Source organism: Triturus cristatus, chromosome 11 (assembly GCF_964204655.1).
Source record: "Triturus cristatus chromosome 11, aTriCri1.1, whole genome shotgun sequence".
NCBI classification, from domain to species: domain Eukaryota; kingdom Metazoa; phylum Chordata; class Amphibia; order Caudata; family Salamandridae; genus Triturus; species Triturus cristatus.
This window is the reverse complement of record NC_140594.1, coordinates 294,487,472-294,510,914: the sequence shown is the minus strand read 5'-3', so window position 1 is coordinate 294,510,914 and position 23,443 is coordinate 294,487,472. Positions and strand designations below refer to the sequence as shown.

General features: G+C 46.2%; 1 protein-coding gene across 2 annotated transcripts in view; it reads left to right on the top strand.

Moving 5' to 3' along the window:
• Positions 1-23,443, top strand: part of EWSR1 (EWS RNA binding protein 1) — a 510,501-nt gene that overhangs the window by 226,611 nt on the left and 260,447 nt on the right. For both annotated transcript variants that reach the window (XM_085634473.1, XM_085634474.1), the window contains exon 8: positions 20,943-21,348. In XM_085634473.1, the coding sequence (XP_085490599.1) occupies positions 20,943-21,348 (406 nt within the window). The remainder of the gene's footprint in view (positions 1-20,942; positions 21,349-23,443) is intronic.

Sequence of the window (23,443 nt, the reverse complement as noted above, 5' to 3'; positions counted from 1 at the left end):
GATTTGCTCAGCAGACAAACGCAGCAAATGCACGAATGGGAACTGCATCCACAAGTTCTTCACCCATTCTTTCACAAGTGGGGGCATCCTCAGATAGACCTCTTCGTCACCCACGAAAACAAAAAATGCCCAAGCTTCGCCGCCAGATACCCACACCCATTGTCCAAAGGCAATGCGATATGGATGAACTGGTCAGGCAAATTTGCATACGCCTTTCCACCTCTCCCGCTAATTCCATTAGTGGTAAGGAAGCTACAACAGCACTCCCTCACACTCATTCTGGTAGCTCCAACATGGGCCAGGCAGCCGTGGTACACCACACTACTACAGCTATCGGCGGTACCACACCAAAAACTGCACCTGTCCCCATGCCTCCTAACCCAGAACCATGGAGAAATCAGGCACCCGGACCCAGCTCAGCTCAACCTTGCGATCTGGCTCCTGAAATCTTAGAATTTGGATACCTTAACCTTCCCCCTGATTGCATGAACATTATCAGGCAAGCCAGACGTCCTACCACTCGAGCATGCTATGCCGCAAAGTGGAAGAGATTTGTTGTTTACTGCCGTAACAATACTATCAACCCTTTAGATGTATCCATACAGCACATCATATGCTATCTGCTCCATCTTCAAAGGTGTAACCTGGCATACTCATCCATCCGTCTACACCTAGCAGCAATTGCTGCTTACCTGCAAAACAGACAGCATTTATCACTTTTCAGAGTGCCTGCTATTAAAGCCTTCATGGAAGGCCTTAAAAGAGTAATTCCGCCCAGGGCACCACCCTCACCTGTGTGGAATCTAAACGTAGTTCTTACAAGGCTAATGGGTCTGCCTTTCGAACCAATGCATAAATGTGAGCTACAGTTCCTTACTTGGAAAACAGCTTTCCTCATAGCTATCACTTCCCTTAGAAGGGTTAGCGAAATACAAGCGTTCACTATACAAGAACCCTTTTTACAGATACATCACAGCAAGGTAATACTTCGCACAAATCCAAAATTTCTGCCCAAGGTCATTTCCCCCTTCCATCTTAATCAATCGGTGGAATTACTGGGTTTTTTCTCGCAACCTCAATCTGTTGCGGAAAGGGCTCTACATACACTGGATGTGAAGAGGGCTTTACTGTACTACATACAAAGAACGCAACCCTTCAGGAAGACTAAACAATTGTTTGTCTCCTTCTCTCCACCGCATAAAGGCAACCCCATCTCAAAATCAGGGATAGCTAGGTGGATTGTAAAGTGCATACAAATTTGCTATCACAAAGCAAAAAGAACATTATCTGTTCCACCTAAAGCCCACTCTACAAGAAAGATAGGGGCTTCTATGGCTTTTCTAGGGAACATACCCTTAGATGACATCTGCGAAGCAGCCACATGGTCAACACCGCACACCTTCACAAAACATTACTGTGTAGACGTGCACTCCAAACAAGCTAGTGTGGGCCAAGCTGTACTAAAGACACTGTTTCAAACCACTGCAACGGATAACGGTGGTCGCCGCGAGGGTTGGGTACTGCTATATAATCTATGCACAGTGTGTAATCTGCAGCTCATATGCCTCGAACGGAATATGCTACTTACCAGTATGCATCTGTTCTTGGCATGTAGAGCTGCAGATCTATACACGCCCACCCGCCCCCCCGGCTACTTGTATCCTTTCCAGTTTTATCTTATTTAGATACAACACACATGGGTTTCTTTACTATTATCACTACGCTCCATCTTTTCCCTGCTGGCGAAAAACAATCTGAGGATGGAGCCGAAGCCCATGCGCAGTACGGACCGAAGGAGGAGTCACCGAATTTGTGACTTCCAAAGATTGTCCAAGAAGAAAAACAAACTGCAAACATCCGGGCCCAACACCAGATGGCGATCTATGCACAGTGTATAGATCTGCAGCTCTACATGCCAAGAACAGATGCATACTGGTAAGTAGCATATTCCTTCCTTCGGAACAGAGACTTTTATCAATTCGGCAGAAGTGCGAAGTTCTTCTCCAGACCAATCGCCCGACGGTCCGGCAAGTAGCGTCCCTATTGGGATCAATGGCATCTTGCATATTACTCATTCCCAACGCCAGGATGAGACCTCTGCAGCAGGACCTGGAGGACAAGTGGGACCAGGCAACCAGTTTCTGGGAAGACTGGATTGTACTTTCACTAGCAGCAAAAGCGTCTGTTCTGTGGTGGACTCGTCCACGGAACCTCTTACTGGCAGTCCCCTTCCATCAACCTGTTCCTACCCAGTCCTTGGTAACGGATGCATCGCTTTAAGGATGGGGGGCGCACATGGATTGCCTACAAATGCTGGGGCGGTGGTCCGTCAAGGAGCAATCCTACCACATAAACAGGTTAGAGCTGCGGGCAGTCCATCTAGCCCTGAAAGCTTTTTAGCCCTCAATCATGTCCAACTCAGTCCTCATTCAAATAGACAACACGACCACCATGTATTACCTCAACAAACTGGGTGGTATGCGCTCTCGTCCTCTCTCCCTGGTGGCTCAAAAGATATGGCATTGGTTTCTAGCCCGAGGCCTTTCTGTCACAGCGGTGCACCTTCCAGGAGAGCGAAATGTGCGAGCGGACGCACTCAGCCGGCACTTCGAAGATCAGCCAGACTGGGTGCTAAACGACGAAGTAGTGGCAGAAATTTTCCATCAGTGGGGACAGCCTTCCATAGATCTGTTTGCAGACGATCTAAACAAAAAATGCCACGCCTTCAGGTTCCACTGTCCAGGGACGAAGGTGAATGCTCTTTTGATGGATTGGTCCGGAATATTTGCATACGCCTTTCCTCCCCTGCCTCTGATTCCGAAGGTGGTGTCCAAGCTCATCCGGTCCAACATGTCAATGATTCTGATAGCCCCGGACTGGCCTAGACAATGGTGGTACTCGGACCTATTACAGCTGTCGGTGCACCCCCACAAAAGGCTCCCTTGCAGGTCGGATCTACTGACCAAGATCGGTGCACCCCCACAAAAGGCTCCCTTGCAGGTCGGATCTACTGACCAAGATGGACGGGAAGATCCTACATCCCAACCTTCCCTCATTGAACTTGGCAGCATGGCACCTGAGGTCCTGCAATATCGACATTTGAACTTACCGCAGGACTGTATGTATATACTAAAGGAAGCAAAGAGACCTTCCACAAGTGGAAGCGGTTCTACCTGTGGTGCACTCGTAATAACTTTAATCCGACCACAGGGCAGGAGGGGGTTATTCTTCCTTACCTCCTATACTTAGCTAAATCAGGGTTGAAGTATTCATCGATCAGAGTGCATTTAGCGGCTATTACAGCCTATAGAAAGTCTCCAAGCCAGCCTTCCTTTTTTTTCAACTACAGGTGGTCCAGGATTTCCTACAGGGGTTGAAGAAAGTGTATCCCCCTGTTCGGCCTCTTGCTCCTCCTTGGGAGTTGAATCTGGTCCTCTCTAAATTGATGGGTCCTCCTTTTGAGCCCATCCATAAAGCCACGATGCAGCATGACATGGAAGACCGCTTTCTTAGTCACGATTACCTCAGCGCGAAGATTAAGCGAAATCCAAGCGCTTTCTTCCAAAGAGCCATATACAATCTTTCACCACAACAGAATTGTATTAAGGACTCACCCTGCTTTTCTGCCGAAAGTTGCATATGACTTTCATATTAATCAGGCAATTTCTTTGCCGTCCTTTTCCCAATCCCGAAACTCCTGCGGAGAGGTCACTCCATTCCTTAGACCTTAAGAGTGCTTAAATTCGACCTAGAGGGAACTAAGGTCATAAGAAAATCAGACCAATTGTTTTTAAATTATGGTTCCATGAGGACAGGTTTTCCAGCTACCAAGAGATCCATTTCCAGATGGATAGTGTCTTGTATAAAAGCTACAGTAGCTTTCTTGCATGATGTTCCGATGGCAGAAATTTGCAAGGCAGCAAACTGGATATCTGTGCATACTTTCACAAGGCATTATTGTCTTTAATGACAAGAGCTAACGGCGGACTCCAAATGTCGCACTTCTTTATTGTGTTCCCATGTATTATAAATAACAATGTAATTCTAATAGGTGTGCATCAAAATGCTCCTGCATCCGCCGTTAATGGATACAGACTGCCAAGCAGATAGAAAAATAGAAAAATAATTGGAGCAGTGCACCACCAACTATTCAATTGCAGTCGCACCAAGTGGTCAATTTTGTTCATAGAAAGTCTTTATTGTAGTTTTCCAACCATATAAATGAAGAACGTCTCAGCCAACGCGTCTCGTTCAAAAAATTGAACTTCGTCAGGGCTGAAAGGAGTATAGAAAAACATATATAAGAAATATTAACCAACACAGGACCAACAACAAGAAAAAATGACACAATCCATATAAGCACAATTACATGTAACAATAAAGCATCACAAAATGACAAATGTTTGAATTATACACGACTGTAAAGCCAAACCCCTTTGCTTGCATCGTGCATCATAGCACACAGGTATAAATGTACCCATACGTGCAAACAACATAACAAAAAGCAACTCAGGCTAGTGAAATGTGTGTACACAACATGAATACCAAAGAAAAAACTGTTTAAATACTAACAAAGATTAAAATTAAAACCTGCCTATGTATCAAAAGAGACTATTCACCCTATGCAATCCCAACAAATATTGAGCGCAGTCTGCCACTGGTTCTCCATCATAATCATATAAATGCGGACTTTCCAAAGCTAAATCATTGTGTATATTTTTCATAAAACAAAAGAAAACGAAAAATAGGAATTAAAAATACATTTGAAGAATCTCATGAATCAGTGAGATCTAGTATTTTGTAAATACATAAGTTTACTTAAAATTGTATTAACTCGCTATTCATATTAAAATACGGACAAGCTAATAATGCATATACTAAATAGCAACCATGTGGGTAAAATCCAAAGGATGACAGACGTAAAGATACAGGAACACATACCGTACTCGAGAATGTGTCTCAATCCCACAGTAGATCCACTATTTGTTTCGTGGGTGGTCCGTCTCTAAATAAAGAGCCTATAGCGTGGACATGGTGTATCCAGATGCAATCATAATATCTGGTGTCTCTCGTGTACAGGCGAATACCTCCTTGATAAGGGCACCACAATAGATTCTATTAAGCAAAAAACAAGACAGAAAATAACATTCCATGAGTAGCAAATCCCAATACGTGGGATGTAGGAAAATTCAAGGGACTATACAACTACTAAGCCTCATTGGGAAGGGGGTGGCCCAAAACGGACGCGTGAGTACACAAACAACAATAATGTGTACTACCTAGATTGAAATTGCGAAAGCATTCTTTCAGTGTAAGCGTAATTAGTCCAACCAATGCACTTATCCTTGCTGGCATGGTAAAAGATACCAATATATAGCCTAAAAAGACCACAATACTAGAGCCCGCCTCTCATGCAAAATAAAATTCCTGGTGACTCGGGGCATCCATTTACAAGAGTAAATGAAGATCAATTCAAAACTGAGTTCGGCTACGCGGTAAAGTCAAAGAGGGCAAAACCATATTAGTGTGCCAATGTGCACTGCATCAATAATGCGAACTAAATCAAAAATTCTAAACGATATGTGTGGTCCGTTGTGAGAAAGTGGGTTTCTGTTGCAGTAACCCCCCCTTTTTTTTGCCTAATAGCTGATGCACTTTCCCTTGTTGTGCCCTGGGCTCCTGCCAATCAGGTGCCCAGGGCCTATGTTCCTTCCTTAAAACACACAAAACTCCCAATTGGCAAACCCTGGCCACATGTCAGCCCCTGGTAAATGGTACCCTAGGTACCCAGGGCCTTGTGACCAGGGAAGGCCTCTAAGGGCTGCAGCACTCATTGTGCCACCCTTAGAGGCCCTGTACCCTTACACACACACACTGCCTTTGCAGGCTGAGTGTCTGGGTGCAGGACAAAACAAAGAGTCGACATGGCACACATCTCTGTGTGCCATGCCCATTACCTATACTGCCAAGGCATATGTCAGCCACCCCTCTGGCTGGGTGCCTTATGCCTATGGTGTGGGCACAGGAGCAGGAGCCCTGTGCCCCTACAGTACCCAGGTCCATTCCTGGGCACTGTAAGTACAGTGCTGCCTTTTACAAGTACATGGTGCTGAGAGCTCGTCAAACACGAACTCCACAGCACCATAAGGGCAACACTGAAGACTGGGAAGTTTGGTATCAAACTTCTCAGCACATTAAACCCACACTGATGCCAGTGTGGGATTTAATGTACTAAGCACCCCAGAGGGCATCTTAGAGATGCCCCCTTACAGCTAACCTACAATCCACGTCTGCTCTGAGGCTGCCCAGGCTGCCACACAGCAGACACGTTGCTGGACCCCTGGGTGGGAGAGCCCCTGCTCTCCCGGGCCTGCAACAATGCACATCCTGGGTGAGGTGAGAAATCTCCTCCCCCAGGATGAGCAAAGGGAAGCTTCAAAGGCATGCCGCCAGTTGGAGTTTCCCCAGGCCACTGCAACCCCCCACTCTGGCAGGAAGCTTGGCCGGAAACCCCATACAAGGACAGGGGATGTGCCAGCCTGCCCACCCCACCCCTCAGGTGGGGGAGGCGAGGTGAAGCACATCTCCGGGCTCTCGCCATCTTGAAGATGGGAGGCCCTACCCTATCAGGATTAGGCTACTGCCCTCCTCCCACAGGAGAGAGGCAGGATAGGGGGTGTACCCACCCCAGGACAAGGACCCATTGGTCCCTGGCCTTCACCTACCTGTAACGCCCCTAAATCTAGTATTTAGGGGCCCCCTGAACCTTCCTTCCCCAGATTCCAGATAGAAACCTACAAGAAGAGCAAGAAGAAAAAAGACCTGCCCTGCAGCTGCTAAAAAGAGGAAGACACCAACTGCTTTGGCCCCAGCCCTACCGGCCTGTCGACCCTCGAACCTGCTCCTGCTCCAGCGCGGCATCTCTTGTGGCCAGCAACCTCAAAAACCCCGGAGGACCTGGCTACCTTTGACCTCTGATTCCCTGGGACTCCCATGAGTAGAGGCTCTACTCGAGAAACCTATTCCTAACTCCTGGCAGCAGCCCGGAACCGCGGACCCAACACACTCTGCACCAGCCAAGCCTGGCCAGTGCCGGAGTGGACAAAGACCCTGAGGACGACCCCACGGCGACTGTGACCCCGAGTCCGGCACCCAAGGACCCCCCTCGACATCCTGGACGAAGCCTGCAGCCTCAGAACCGAGTGCCACCCCAGCCGCGATCAACCAGAGGGTAAGATTCCCGACGTCAAAAGGCACCCCTGCACCCGGCGCCCTGCGGCCCCCTGTGCCCAATCCCGGGGTACCCACCTAACCTACAACTACCCAACTTACCCCTCGAAGTGGTGGTGGCACCGGAAACATCCTCGTCCCCGAGCCTGCAGCTTTTTTCCAAACCGGAACATTCCCATTGACTTCCATTGAGCGCCCGAAGGCTCAAAAGCACCCTGCACCCAGCCGCCTGAGTGGCCCTGGCCGTGCACTCTCTACACTAACTTACTTCCCCACTTGCCCTGAGTAAGTGACCAGGAGCCCAGCTCCCACAGACGCGTGGCTTGCCAGACAGCAGCCACCAACCAAGGCCCCCCTATCCCTCATAGGATAACATTGGGCCTAACTCACTCTGCACCCGGCCGTCCTGAAACCGCTGAGGGTGAACCAACTGTACCTACCTGACACTGGGGGACCCCTGAGTCTATGCCCGGAATTTCAACTCTGCCAGTCGAGTACTTACCCTTAAACCGCTAACTTCATTTTCCTCATAGGGTAACATTGACTGGCTTTTTCTTGAAAAATCTTCTAAGTGTGAACTTTTCAAAACTGCAAATATTCACTAAAAATCAGCCAAGTGACAAAAACGAATTTACTCACCTGCTCTTAGGTGAGCTCCCAGTGCTGGATCTTGGTGCCCAGCCCTGACTCTGAAAAGTGTTCACAACTATACTTACTTCTAACTCATTTTTCTCCCATAGGAAACCATTGTCTGCTTTTCTGTGGAATTTCTTCTAAGTGTCTACTTTTGCAAATTTGAAATATTCTTTTAAAATCGTACCATTTCTGCAAACGAAATTACTTACCTGCTTTTGATAAGGACCCCAGTCCTGGGTCTAGGCACCCAGTCCTGGATTACTAAAGTAACGATAAAGTACTCTACCTGCAATTTGAATTTCTTGCCATAGAGATCCATTGAATGTTTTCTGTGAAATATTTTCTAAGTGCTAACTTTTGAAATAGCTAAATATTATTTAAAAATCATTACAGTTATTAAGTCGACTCTCATCACTTGATTCTGAATACTGACCCCAGGCTGGTTCTAGGATCCAGACCTGGAATTCCAAAAGTAATCTAAAAAGTAATTTATCACAAATAACCTGAATTTACCATTGAGCTCAATGCATTGTATGTTTAGGAAATAGGATTGTTTATTGCAACCAACTGTGACTGTTTACACATTTATTGCTTGAAACAAAAGTATTTATATTCAACCTCTCATTCTGAGAAAGTATATTTTTACCCCCTTTGTGGTTCTAAAAATAAAACAAGCATATATTTTATATATACAAATCATTGGCCTAGAGTTCAGTTATTGAGTGTGTGAAACCATTTGCTGACTGAGTGTGTACAATAAATGCTTTACACTGTCCTCTGGTACTGCCTTACTGCTCGACCAAGCTACCACTTTTTGAGAGTAAGGTCATACCTCACTTTGACCTCTATCAGCCTCTGGGGGACTGTGGACTCTGTACACCCTGTACCTATTAGGGAACAGTATATACAGAGCCACTTTCTCACATTGGTGGATCAGCGGTGGGATACAAACTTGCATTTGTTGGACTACTTGGTTACCATCTGATCACACGACAGAACTCTTAAAAATTGCCTTTAGAATTCTGATTGATTTTTCCAAAATTACTAAAAGTCTTGCTAGGGCCTTGCTTAAGTCCCATTAGAATTTTAGAAAAATAAAAGTCACTATAGTCAGGGTAGAGGGTTAGAACTGTCAGGTTAGAATGTCTCAAACAAACCCAGCTATTAGTGATAATAATAACATGGACCTGGTGGAGGAGCTCGACCTCACACCTTACTTACACTTGTCTTTCAAGGAATTGAGGTCCTTATGTAAACTCAAAAATTTACAAATGGGTCAGCATCCAACCAAACAAGGGCTCCAGGAGCTCCTGGCTGAGTATGCTAAAGACCACCCATCTGAACATGGTGATGGCCAGTCAGATGAGGAAAGGGAAACAGGGGAGGAGGACAGCAACCTCCCCATACTATTCCCTAGGGAGGAGATGGCACCCATACCCTCCAACTCAAGACATAGCATCTGGGCACCTAGAGACCACACAGATGGCTCTGGTCCCAGAGACAACACTGGGGGTCCCCCCAGTGAAGAGGACAGCCTTATGAGGCTGGCCAAAAGAATAGATCTAGAGTCCAGGCTCCTGGCTCTAGAAAAGGAAAGGAGAGAGATGGGTTTAGCACCCATCAATGGTGGCAGCAATAATAAAAACAAGGATAGGGAGGAAACTTCTGACCTTAAAATCCCCAAAGGGATTGTCCCTAAATTTGAGGAAGGTGATGATATCACCAAATGGTTCACAGCCTTTGAGAGGGCTTGTGATATCAGGAAAGTAAAGAAACCTCTCTGGGGGGCACTCCTGTGGGAACTGTTCTCTGGTAACTGCAGGGACAGGCTTCTGACTCTCTCTGGGCCAGAAGCAGGATCCTATGACCTCATGAAGAAAGCTCTGATTGAGGGATTTGGATGCACCACTGAGGAGTATAGAATTAGATTCAGGGGGGCTCACAAAACCCAGACCCAGTCCTGGATTGATTTTGTAGATTTCTCAGTGAAGACACTGGATGGTTGGTTAGCTGGACATGGTGTGCAGGATTTTACTGGATTGTACAATTTATTCATGAAGGAACATATTTTGAGTAACTGCACAAATGAAAAGTTGCATCAGCATTTGGTAGACCTAGGTCTAAAATCCCCCCAAGAATTGGGAAAAAGAGCAGACCACTGGGTCAAGACTAGGGTGACTAGGACGTTCACTGGGAGGGACCAGAACCAAGGGGTCACAAAACCTCCCCAGAAGAAAGAGAGTGAACCCCTTGTGGATAAAAGAAAGGAGTCCCAGGTAGCCCCCCAAAAACCTGACCAGGAGGGTGGGCCCAAAGACACCTCACAAACTAAACCAGGGTACCAAGGTAAGAATTGGGATCCCAACAGAATATGGTGTTTCAACTGTCAGAAGGCTGGACACCACACCCAGGACTCTAGCTGTCCTAAAAATAAGGTTCCTAGTACAGCTCCAGGGGTGACTAGTGTAGCCCCGGGGGTTGCCAGTGTAGCTTGGGAGGGAGGGTCCTCAGATGAGGAAGTCCTCCTAGCTTTCAACTGGGGAATGGGCCCAAGAAGCAAGCTGGAGATCCCAGAAGGAAGTAGACACTTCCACCACCTACTGGTGAATGGAATCCCAGCCACTGCCCTGAGAGATACCTGTGCCAGTCACACTGTGGTACATGACAGGTTGGTATTCCCACACCAATATGTCTCAGGGGAAACAAGAAGGGTAAGAACTGTCCCAGGGGGAGTCACTGTTAGGCCTGTGGCTATCGTGCCCCTAGCCACAGCTGGGTCCCTTAGATGGAGGAAAGTGATAGTCAGTAAAAACCTCCCCCTTGATTGTCTCTTGGGGAATGATCACTTAGATGTGGAACTGAGCCAAAGAGAGGTGCTGGCCCAATGCCAGGCCTCGCCCAAAGAACCTGTGGGGGCTCAACCTGCAGTCAGTGCAGCTGAGTCCCAAAAGAGTGAGAAGAGACAGGGTAGGAAAGGTGGGCAACTGTTAGCCACAGTTCCAGAGAGCCAGGGAGATTCTATCCCAGTAAGGGAAAACTCCCACAATGGCACTGGTAAAGCCCCCCCTAGCCAACAGCAAGACCTGACTAGTCAGGCAACTGTCCAGCCTGAATTAGTGGCTCCTCAGGTGGCAGAACAAGGGGTAGAGGAGGGGTGTTCCCTACCAAGAGTAGGGACCCCCTATCCTCAAACAGACCAACAGCCAGGACCCAAAGAGAACTATAAAATAGCCCCCTCACTTGCCAGTCAGGAGCTAAAGGTATGGTACTGGGCACTGACAGCTGTCAGCAGCCTCTGCTGGGTGTTAGCCTTCATGGCAGCCCTATCCTTGGCATGGTGGCCTAACCCCCTGCCAAATAGCAAGTCAGGCCCCCTGACCTTATTGGTCATGGTGGGGTTGCTCAAGCTGTGGGTAGCCTCTGTGGGTAAGCTGGGCCTAGCCCTGGCTAGGTTAGAAACTACCGAGGTATACACCTCTAAACCCAAAATAGAAAGATGGGACCAGGACAGTAAAAGACAAGGAGAGAAGCCTTGGGAGTTAGGTCCTGAAACTAATAAGACAGGCCAGCTCCCCAAAGGGACTGACCTAGGCAGAAGGATGTAAGGCAGAGTAGGCCCTGCAACTTTCAAACCACTTCCCCAACTCTTCCTCGCCTGAAAGACTAGGTAGACTCTCCCAGCTTTGGCAGAAGTCTCCTGGCCTTTGGGCTGGGGGGGGCTTGTGTGAGAAAGTGGGTTTCTGTTGCAGTAACCCCCCCTTTTTTTTGCCTAATAGCTGATGCACTTTCCCTTGTTGTGCCCTGGGCTCCTGCCAATCAGGTGCCCAGGGCCTATGTTCCTTCCTTAAAACACACAAAACTCCCAATTGGCAAACCCTGGCCACATGTCAGCCCCTGGTAAATGGTACCCTAGGTACCCAGGGCCTTGTGACCAGGGAAGGCCTCTAAGGGCTGCAGCACTCATTGTGCCACCCTTAGAGGCCCTGTACCCTTACACACACACACTGCCTTTGCAGGCTGAGTGTCTGGGTGCAGGACAAAACAAAGAGTCGACATGGCACACATCTCTGTGTGCCATGCCCATTACCTATACTGCCAAGGCATATGTCAGCCACCCCTCTGGCTGGGTGCCTTATGCCTATGGTGTGGGCACAGGAGCAGGAGCCCTGTGCCCCTACAGTACCCAGGTCCATTCCTGGGCACTGTAAGTACAGTGCTGCCTTTTACAAGTACATGGTGCTGAGAGCTCGTCAAACACGAACTCCACAGCACCATAAGGGCAACACTGAAGACTGGGAAGTTTGGTATCAAACTTCTCAGCACATTAAACCCACACTGATGCCAGTGTGGGATTTAATGTACTAAGCACCCCAGAGGGCATCTTAGAGATGCCCCCTTACAGCTAACCTACAATCCACGTCTGCTCTGAGGCTGCCCAGGCTGCCACACAGCAGACACGTTGCTGGACCCCTGGGTGGGAGAGCCCCTGCTCTCCCGGGCCTGCAACAATGCACATCCTGGGTGAGGTGAGAAATCTCCTCCCCCAGGATGAGCAAAGGGAAGCTTCAAAGGCATGCCGCCAGTTGGAGTTTCCCCAGGCCACTGCAACCCCCCACTCTGGCAGGAAGCTTGGCCGGAAACCCCATACAAGGACAGGGGATGTGCCAGCCTGCCCACCCCACCCCTCAGGTGGGGGAGGCGAGGTGAAGCACATCTCCGGGCTCTCGCCATCTTGAAGATGGGAGGCCCTACCCTATCAGGATTAGGCTACTGCCCTCCTCCCACAGGAGAGAGGCAGGATAGGGGGTGTACCCACCCCAGGACAAGGACCCATTGGTCCCTGGCCTTCACCTACCTGTAACGCCCCTAAATCTAGTATTTAGGGGCCCCCTGAACCTTCCTTCCCCAGATTCCAGATAGAAACCTACAAGAAGAGCAAGAAGAAAAAAGACCTGCCCTGCAGCTGCTAAAAAGAGGAAGACACCAACTGCTTTGGCCCCAGCCCTACCGGCCTGTCGACCCTCGAACCTGCTCCTGCTCCAGCGCGGCATCTCTTGTGGCCAGCAACCTCAAAAACCCCGGAGGACCTGGCTACCTTTGACCTCTGATTCCCTGGGACTCCCATGAGTAGAGGCTCTACTCGAGAAACCTATTCCTAACTCCTGGCAGCAGCCCGGAACCGCGGACCCAACACACTCTGCACCAGCCAAGCCTGGCCAGTGCCGGAGTGGACAAAGACCCTGAGGACGACCCCACGGCGACTGTGACCCCGAGTCCGGCACCCAAGGACCCCCCTCGACATCCTGGACGAAGCCTGCAGCCTCAGAACCGAGTGCCACCCCAGCCGCGATCAACCAGAGGGTAAGATTCCCGACGTCAAAAGGCACCCCTGCACCCGGCGCCCTGCGGCCCCCTGTGCCCAATCCCGGGGTACCCACCTAACCTACAACTACCCAACTTACCCCTCGAAGTGGTGGTGGCACCGGAAACATCCTCGTCCCCGAGCCTGCAGCCTTTTTCCAAACCGGAACATTCCCATTGACTTCCATTGAGCGCCCGAAGGCTCAAAAGCACCCTGCACCCAGCCGCCTGAGTGGCCCTGGCCGTGCACTCTCTACACTAACTTACTTCCCCACTTGCCCTGAGTAAGTGACCAGGAGCCCAGCTCCCACAGACGCGTGGCTTGCCAGACAGCAGCCACCAACCAAGGCCCCCCTATCCCTCATAGGATAACATTGGGCCTAACTCACTCTGCACCCGGCCGTCCTGAAACCGCTGAGGGTGAACCAACTGTACCTACCTGACACTGGGGGACCCCTGAGTCTATGCCCGGAATTTCAACTCTGCCAGTCGAGTACTTACCCTTAAACCGCTAACTTCATTTTCCTCATAGGGTAACATTGACTGGCTTTTTCTTGAAAAATCTTCTAAGTGTGAACTTTTCAAAACTGCAAATATTCACTAAAAATCAGCCAAGTGACAAAAACGAATTTACTCACCTGCTCTTAGGTGAGCTCCCAGTGCTGGATCTTGGTGCCCAGCCCTGACTCTGAAAAGTGTTCACAACTATACTTACTTCTAACTCATTTTTCTCCCATAGGAAACCATTGTCTGCTTTTCTGTGGAATTTCTTCTAAGTGTCTACTTTTGCAAATTTGAAATATTCTTTTAAAATCGTACCATTTCTGCAAACGAAATTACTTACCTGCTTTTGATAAGGACCCCAGTCCTGGGTCTAGGCACCCAGTCCTGGATTACTAAAGTAACGATAAAGTACTCTACCTGCAATTTGAATTTCTTGCCATAGAGATCCATTGAATGTTTTCTGTGAAATATTTTCTAAGTGCTAACTTTTGAAATAGCTAAATATTATTTAAAAATCATTACAGTTATTAAGTCGACTCTCATCACTTGATTCTGAATACTGACCCCAGGCTGGTTCTAGGATCCAGACCTGGAATTCCAAAAGTAATCTAAAAAGTAATTTATCACAAATAACCTGAATTTACCATTGAGCTCAATGCATTGTATGTTTAGGAAATAGGATTGTTTATTGCAACCAACTGTGACTGTTTACACATTTATTGCTTGAAACAAAAGTATTTATATTCAACCTCTCATTCTGAGAAAGTATATTTGTACCCCCTTTGTGGTTCTAAAAATAAAACAAGCATATATTTTATATATACAAATCATTGGCCTAGAGTTCAGTTATTGAGTGTGTGAAACCATTTGCTGACTGAGTGTGTACAATAAATGCTTTACACTGTCCTCTGGTACTGCCTTACTGCTCGACCAAGCTACCACTTTTTGAGAGTAAGGTCATACCTCACTTTGACCTCTATCAGCCTCTGGGGGACTGTGGACTCTGTACACCCTGTACCTATTAGGGAACAGTATATACAGAGCCACTTTCTCACATCCGTATATAGATGTAGCCCTAAATGGACAACAGGGCAAGAGCCCGCCTTTCATATAACCTATAGATAATAGTAATTCAGGGCATCCGATGTACATAAATGAGTAAATGTCATTTAAAGTGACTCATCTGCACAGTGGAGTCAAACAGGCAAAGTCATATTAGTGTGCCGATAAATGCCGTATCTATGAAGCAGACTCAATCAAGACGATAACACCGAGAATCCGCTTACTGCGAGCCTGCGACCGTCCGCGCTCCTTCCTCAACACCAACGGGTGTATAATCACGTCCACCAAATGAGCGAATGCGCCATTATTTAAACGCAAGGCGGAAGTGAGGGTGCCGGTGTACGTCAATCCCACCATTGGGACGTGGATCAACGTGAATCACTCGGCCGCATCTCCCATCTCCATGGGAACCCTGGGGTCAAAAAATAGCAATCGAAAAGGGACTCATATTTAAGTTTGAAAACAGTCGATGGGGAAAATACCCCCTACCGTATTTTGAACATTTGTGAAAAAGTCGATGTAGTAAATTGCAATGCAAACTCTACAGACTTACTTTATTTCAGAGGAAGTAACAAAAACGAGCACGGTATTAAGGATATATCTTACCAGGCAAGGCTACACTTAAAGTGACAACGCAAGCAATCTGGTCAAAAAACACACAGCACAAAAACAATAGTGCAATACGGACCCGTGGGAAACAGCTATGATATCTAATGGGGGAAAATGGAAAAGAATATAGAAATATTTTATTTATAAAAAACGAATGCACACATGGCTGAAAACAGCACCTCGTGTCACTGTGGATGCGGTAAAAGGACTGAATGCTTAGAAAAGTGTTCTTTGGACCATACGACCTGAAAAGTTACACAGCAGGATAACAACTGTGTAAATGGCCACATAAGCAGGGAATTTATACCATATGGGAGAATGATATCCGTGGTGACACTGAAATATAAGTACATTGTATATTTCTTAAAAATGTTCCTATGTCATTGTGGCCCAAACCGTGGATGTAAGGGGCACTGTGGTATGAAGCCACATATGATATTCAACCCAAAACGCATCCCTAGAGAATTTATAGTGGCCCGAGCACCAGTTGTGTAAGGTAATATGCTGTGAAACCATCAGTAATAACCTACCCCAAATGGGTCCCCATTTCGAGCAGGAAGGTACTATAAAATCTGTTACTAGCATCACCGGACCTGGGCAAGATATACTATGTTAAGAAATAATGGAAATCATGGTCGGAGTTGTGTCCTTTATCTACAGACCGTAATCTACATATCCATTTAGATTCTGTTTGTCTCAAAGTCAGGTCCCGATTGCCACCCCGTTTGTTCAGGGGAATATGGTCAATCCTATAGAATAAGAAGGACTTGTCTCCCATATGTGCTGTGTTATAATGGTCAGTCATGGGATAACGTGTGTCATTATTGATAAGAGCACGTCGATGTTCCTGAATGCGTGTCTTCAGACATCGCACTGTGCTCCCAACATTAATTTTCCCACAAGGGCACTCAAGCGTGTAGACCACGTACTTGGTATTGCAATTAATAAAATGCCCAATTCGATATACCCTGTCAGTGTTGTGGCTGAATTCTTTACATTTATTGCGTCCAAAGGGGCATATATTGCAGGAAGTGCATGTATAAAAACCTGTAGGTGGTGTTGGTAGCCAGGTGTTCAAGGTTTTCTGGGTAACCACATAGCTTGGACATAGTGCACTCCTGAGTGTGCGTCCCCTTCTGTATACTAGAGAGGGTTTAGTACTAATAAGGGGGCGCAGTTTGGGAATATCCAACAGGAGATGCCAATGTTTACTGAATGCCTTAAAAATTCTGTTGCTATGTGCAGTATAATCCGTGAAGAAACAGACCCTTTCTTTGCTTCCATACTTGGCCCTCGTTCCGGCCTGCATTAGGGTCTGTGGTCTAGGAAGCTCCAAGACTCTGCGTTCTGCTTTATTAAGAGTTATCGGATCATAACCCCTACGTTCAAAACGCTGTTTGATATCTTTAACATTCTCCCTAAATTTGGTCTCTTCACTGCATATGCGTCTTGTCCTAACCATCTCCCCATACGGGATATTGGAAATAACTGAGTTGGCATGTGCACTAGAGGCACGCAAAATGCTATTGCATGCTGTTTCCTGAACAAAGTGCTATGTATCTGGCCCTCCTTTATGTAGAAATGTATGTCAAGAAAATCAATGTTTTCTCTGTTGCAAACCATTGTAAGTTGTACATTGAAGCAATTATCATTAAGATACGCTAAATATTCCCTCAGTTGGATCTCAGACCCAGACCATAGACAAACAATATCGTCTATGTACCTCCCCCAGAACACGATGTATTTAGTCCAGGGGGAGGCATTTTTGTTCCAGGCATGCTCCCTCTCGTACCAGCCCATAAAGAGCCCGGAATAAGAGGGAGCAAACCTGGATCCCATAGCTGTACCCTGTAACTGATGGTACCATCTCTCGTCCTGTTTGAAAAAATTATTTGTCAAAATGAGATCAATCATCTCCATAATCATGAGATTATAGGAATAGTGGTCCGCCCCTTCTTTGTCAAGGTAATGGCGGACTGCCCGCATGCCAAATTCCTTACGGATGCATGTATATAGGCTCACAACGTCAAGTGTGACGAACATAAGATCATCAGACCACAAGAATTCATCAAATTTGACCAAAATATCCTTGCTGTCTTTAAGGTAAGAGGGAAGGTTAGCAACATGCTTCTGCAAAGTAAGGTCCACAAATTCTAATATTCTTTCAGTTGGTGACCCAACCCCAGAGATGATAGGTCTACCTGGGGGGGAATCTCCCTCCCTTGTGGACTTTGGGCAAGACGTAAATACAAGGGAAACGTGCCTGATGGACCTACAGATATTTAAATTCATTATCAGTCAGGAGGCATTCATTCCTCCATTCAGTAAGTCGCCCATTGATAGTGTTACGTAAGTCATGAATGGGGTTGTGGTTGATAAGCTCATAACACTGGTGATCCCCCCAGTTGGCGGCCAATCTCCCCCATGTAGTCATTCATGTCCATAATGACCACGTTTCCCCCCCTTGTCTGCTTCTCTTATTACAATTGTATCATCTTTTTGTAATCTGTATAAAGCATCCCTCTCGTTTGGTCAAATTGTGGTCACGTTGTGTGTATGGGCCAGTAGTGTCTAATTTATGTAACTCACAAGTAATCATTTCCCCAAATGTATCTATATTCGGATGGTACCCTCCCCGAGGAGTACATTTGGATCTACATTTCAGGCCAGTATCACGATTATAATCCTCGGCTATTTCAAGGTCATTCAGAATAGTTTTGCATATCCGGTGTTACATCATTTTCAATAGACAGTAGTGTTTGCACCTGTCTTATTTCCTCAATAGTTCTGTCAACATTAGAAACATGGAAAACATTTGAGACAACATTTGCTGTTTGCTGTGAAAAAAACTTTTAATTTGAGCATGCGGAGGAATTTGTATAGGTCCACATTAACATTGACTAGATCCCCATATTGTGTCGGACAAAAACCCAATCCCTTTTTAAGAACATTGCATTCACTAATATCTAGTTCTCTATGTGATAAGTTGATGATTTGAAGGTCCGACTGAGCCTTATGGATGGTGTTCGGACTAGTGTCGTCCCCCGTGGTGGAAGTACGAGACCGATCTACTAGGACTATCGTCCTGTCTGTTTCTAGTTCTTCTTGGAGCGTAATCGCATGTTGTAACTGTCTGCTCTTCCTACTCCGCCTCCCACCTCTCTTCCTGTAATTTCTGCCCTTTTTCGCTGGCGTGTTTAATGAATATTTTCATCATGGTGTGTGAGGATCTTTCTAGGTTCTGTTCCCATTCTCCCGACAATTCCCCACTTAAATACTCAAACGTTGGGAAAATGAGGATTCGCAGTCCTCTAGGGATTTTGTTGTTATCGATGTACTGCTGTAATGTCGCACCATCCCACCAGCATTATTGTCTTGAATCTGACTCCAGGGCGGATACTCAAGTAGGCCAGGCCTCCTTGAGGAATCTGTTCAGATAACAGAAGTGTCTGAATTATCAAGTTTAGTTGTCTGAGCTTGATTGTTAATTATTATCTTTCCTTTGCCCGCAGTGGATGAGGTGAGGCTCGTTTATCTATTCTAGTGCTTATGACTATTGATGAGGATCCCCCTGGAAGAGAAGGATTAGTTACTTACCTGTAATCCTAGTTCTCTTCCAGGGGTATCCTCATCAAAGTCATAAGCAACCCTCCCGCCTCCAAAGGATCCTTATTTTTAAAGGAATTGTCAACTCTTTGTGTTATGGCTTTGTGTCACCGCAAAGAACTGACCTAACTGTCACCCCTGAGGCATGATGGTAAGCTAGGCGTCATGGCTGCCTTAAAGGCACGGTGCCAGTTTTCCTATGTTGCTAAGAGTTAGCGTTCTAGCCTTTCTAGGCTGTGGTTTTCTGCAGTGCTGCCTGTGAGCTGACAATGCTTTCAGTCCTATCTGAGGTGTTTGTGCTGATGCAAAGCATTAAAACAGTGTTCAAACATGATTTGCTTTTGTTTGTTCCCTGTTTTTTGATATATTATTTATATTGGTTATATTATTGATTATATACAGGGGAGTCCTTACAGCATTATTCAGCTCTGCTTATGAAAGGCTGCATCTGCTTTTTGTGTGTGTGTGTGTGTGTGTGTGTGTGTGTGTGTGTGTATATATATATATCACACATATATGATTGTGTTTCCGGGGTCCCGCGCAAAGACAGGAATATTCTAATGCTTATGACTTTGGGGATACCCCTGGAAGAGAACTAGGATTACAGGTAAGTAACTAATCCCTCCCACCCTAGGGGTCCAGGATCATGTCTTGTGGTGGCAGGCTGGTGTGTACCAGTCAGGGAACCAACCAGAGGCTGGTTGTTTTTCAGGGGGTTATCTCTAAGATGCCCTCTGAGTGAATTTGTCATAAAATCCCACACTGGCATCAGTGTGGGTTTAATGTGCTGAGAAGCTTGATGCCAAACTTCTCAGTTTTTAGTGTAGCCATTATGGTGCTGTGGAGTTCGTAATGACAAGCTCCCAGCACATTATACTCTTAATGGCAGCACTGCACTTACACTGTCCAAAAATGGACTTGGACACTGTAGGGGTACAGGGCTTATGCCTCTGTACCCTCACCACTGGGTTAGGCCATCCAGCTAGAGGGGTGGCTGACCTATGCCAGGGCAGTGGGTGGTAGGCATGGCACACAGGGATGTGTATCATGTCGACTCTTCACTTTGTTCTGCACCAAAACACAGTCTGCAAAGGGAGTGTGTGTTTGTAAAGGTACAGGCCCTCTAAGGGTGCAGCAATAAGTGCTGCAGCCCATAGAGGTCTTCCCTGGTCACACTGCCCTGGAAACCTGTGGTACCATTTACCAGGGGCTGACCTATGGCTAGAGATGCTAATTGGGTTACTTTTGGGGAAAGAACACCGGCCCTGGGAACCTTATTGGCAGGGACCCAGGGCATATCAAGTCGAAGTGCATTGGTAGTCAGGCAAAAAGTGTGTGTGGGGGGGGGTGTTACTGCAACAGAAACCCACTTTCCTACAATGTCTATGCGCACTCACCGAAAGGAGTCTCGTACCTCGTGACTGGAAAGACTTCTTCGAAGAAAAACAAAGTACAAACATCCAGACCCAACACTAGATGGCAGGAGTATGCAAAGCATGTGAATTTACAGCTCTACATGCCAAGAACAGAAGTTTACTGAGTAAGTAACCTTTTCCTTTTTACAAATTGTTGTTTGATTTCCTTATTGAGTGCGTCTCATTTATTGACTGTGTTCAACAAATGCCTAACATTCCCCTCGAAGTCTAAGGCTGCTCGAACACACTACCACAAATGGAGCACCTTGGGAATGTTTAAGTAAGTTCATGTACACTTGTAATGGATTCCTTACAGACTCTGCACAGTTCACTTCATTTTGGTACACTATATAGAGCGCCTGCTTACTACACATCAGTGTTTTTAGTTCATTGAAGTGTTCTGCGATGTGGCACTAGGATTGTGACATTCCTTCTGTTAAGGGATAAACAAAGTATGTTTATCCCTTGAATTAACTATTATAAATATTTTATCCTAACTGTCTGAATATTTTACTCTAGGTGGGTATCGACAAGATCATTCCAGCAACATGAGTTCTTATGGGCAGGACCATGATCGTTATTCTGGACATGGAGACAGCAGGGGTATGGGTATGTCGGAGAGCAGAGGAATGGGGATGTCGGAGAATCGAAGCCGTGGTCGCAGCCTATTTGATCGTGGAGGCATGGGCAGAGGTGGCAGAGGCCGTGGTGGACGTGATGGCGGCCGAGATGGTAGAGATGGAGGCAGAGATGGCGGCAGAGACCGAGATGGTAGAGACGGTGGTGGAAGAGATGGAGGAAGGAGAGATGAAGGAAGGAGAGATGAAGGAAGAAGAGATGAAGGCAGGGATGGTGGTGGTGGCAGGGATGGTGGTAGAGGCGGTCGTGATGGAGGCAGAGAAAGTGGTAGCAGGGGCGGCATGCGGTAAGAATCCTTTTTTTCCAATACTTGATTCGTAATTAACTAGTAAGATTTCTAAAATGGGAGGAAGCGATCTGCACGATTGCGTACGTTCATTATATTTTTGATATTTCAAATTGGCCTCTAATTCGTAAAAGATGGGCTTAGCATCCTATGTAATATTTATTAAAATCAGTTTTGCAGATCGCTTCCGATATCAGGCAAGTGCTTTGGGTTTGTTATGGTGCTGGATGGAGCATGCACACTTTAAGCTAAAGCCTCACCCTGTGTAGGCCCCCAAGGTTTATTACACACGTTATTCATGTCTTGATCAATATGTACATAACTTTCCCCTTTGAGAAATGGGTTTCTTGACACCTATGATTAAAAATAAGGTTCCTTTTGGTGGTGCAGAGTTCCTAAAATCCACCCCTGCAATTAACATGTTTGTGTATAGGCTGTTGCTGTAGCCCCAAAAACGACTGTAGATGGTGCGTGCAGAATAGACCACAGCTTGCTAAGATGGACTCTTGTCTAACATTTTTTTTTCAGGTACTGCTCTGTATTCAGATGTATTTCTAATATTTTGTTTTGCCATCCACGCATATGGACTGTTAGTTTACGAAATCCATTTTAAAGAGCGCACCCTCGATCGCTCCTCTCACTTTCAGCTCAAATCATTGTAGAAATGTAAAAGTATTTTGTGTGGGGTGCATGTTCCATCCTATGTTACGTTTATGCTATGCAGAGTAATGCTTCTTGGTTTGGCTCCAAATTTTGGTCCTGCTGTACTTGTCTACTGGGTGGGTGTTCGTAGTGATGGATGAATCTGGCGAAATTAAAGCTGCAGTGCGAGTACTCTGCCTAGCATCTGTCCAAAGAATCTTGCAGTGAAACATGCAGTTGTCAAGCTGCATCCTTTTTCAAACAAGCCAGTAAACCCTGCTTCAATAGTCTTGCAATATGCAGGGTCACATCTCTGATTACTTGGACCTAGCGTTGAAGTTTGAGACTCTGAAGCCATCACCACAGCCCTGAAAGTGTTGTGTGCTTTTGCACTTTTTTTTAATCCCATGTCCCAAATATATTGAATCATAAGCTCCTTCTAGTCAGTTGGCCGACATACGAGCTAAAAGAACTAAGCTCCTTAATCTACTGTGGTGATGGCTATCAGCATCTGCAGGCGGTAAGTAGCACAGTACATGAAAAAAATGTGCCCATTGTTCATTAATGGTTACTGCTATTTTTATTGGTTTTCTTCAATGTGGCAATCCTTTTTAACATGCTTTGTCGCATTTATATGCTACAGGTTACAAAGTGAGAGCGTTGTATACACCTCAGTACATAAAAAGTGGTCATACTCAGTACTCAGCCGGCAGCATAATGAAAAGTGGGAGTAGACACGGTGTCCATATGGAGAGGAAAATATACATAGTGTCACTTACTAAAACTAAAGAAAAGAACAAAATGGTGTTCCTTCATGTAAATCATTCTGTAACATTGGTGAACTTGTTTTGGTGACCTAAGTATACAGAAGGTGTATTTGAGAATTGTGTACTATTTAAGATGTAACAATTTTGTAATTGACTGTATATGATAAATGTGAAAATCATTGGTGGGTGGGAAAGCTGATTTCACAGCTTGGTAACTGTAGCCTCCCCATGTCTCAATCCTCTAGGTGTTAATGGTGCAATACTTCGGGAGAAGGGGATGCTTTTTCTTTTTCCTGTCCCCACTGCCCCTGTGTTTTTTGTTCTTCATTGATATTTTTACTGACTTGGCTTTTGCTACCTTCTCTGCGTAAAACTGTCGTCCTTCATATCTATTAAATGTTTGGTTAGTTGCATGCCCAACTGCTTTCAAGTTTGTAAATGTGGTTTTAACTTTTTAATCTCCTTTCAACTACGTGCCACCAACATAATATGCTCTTTAGCTGCTGCCTATAGAGAATGCAGATTGGTCTTCTAAATCAGTTCTATGTGGCCTGTGAAGCCATTAGTCCCTTAAGGGTGCAGAAAAGTTGGCCCAGTTAATGGTTTTGCCACATTTTTAGTTCCCTGTAATGCAGCGAGTGGGCTCAAGATTTCAAATTCTATGTGGGAGGGATGGGGTTGTCCTT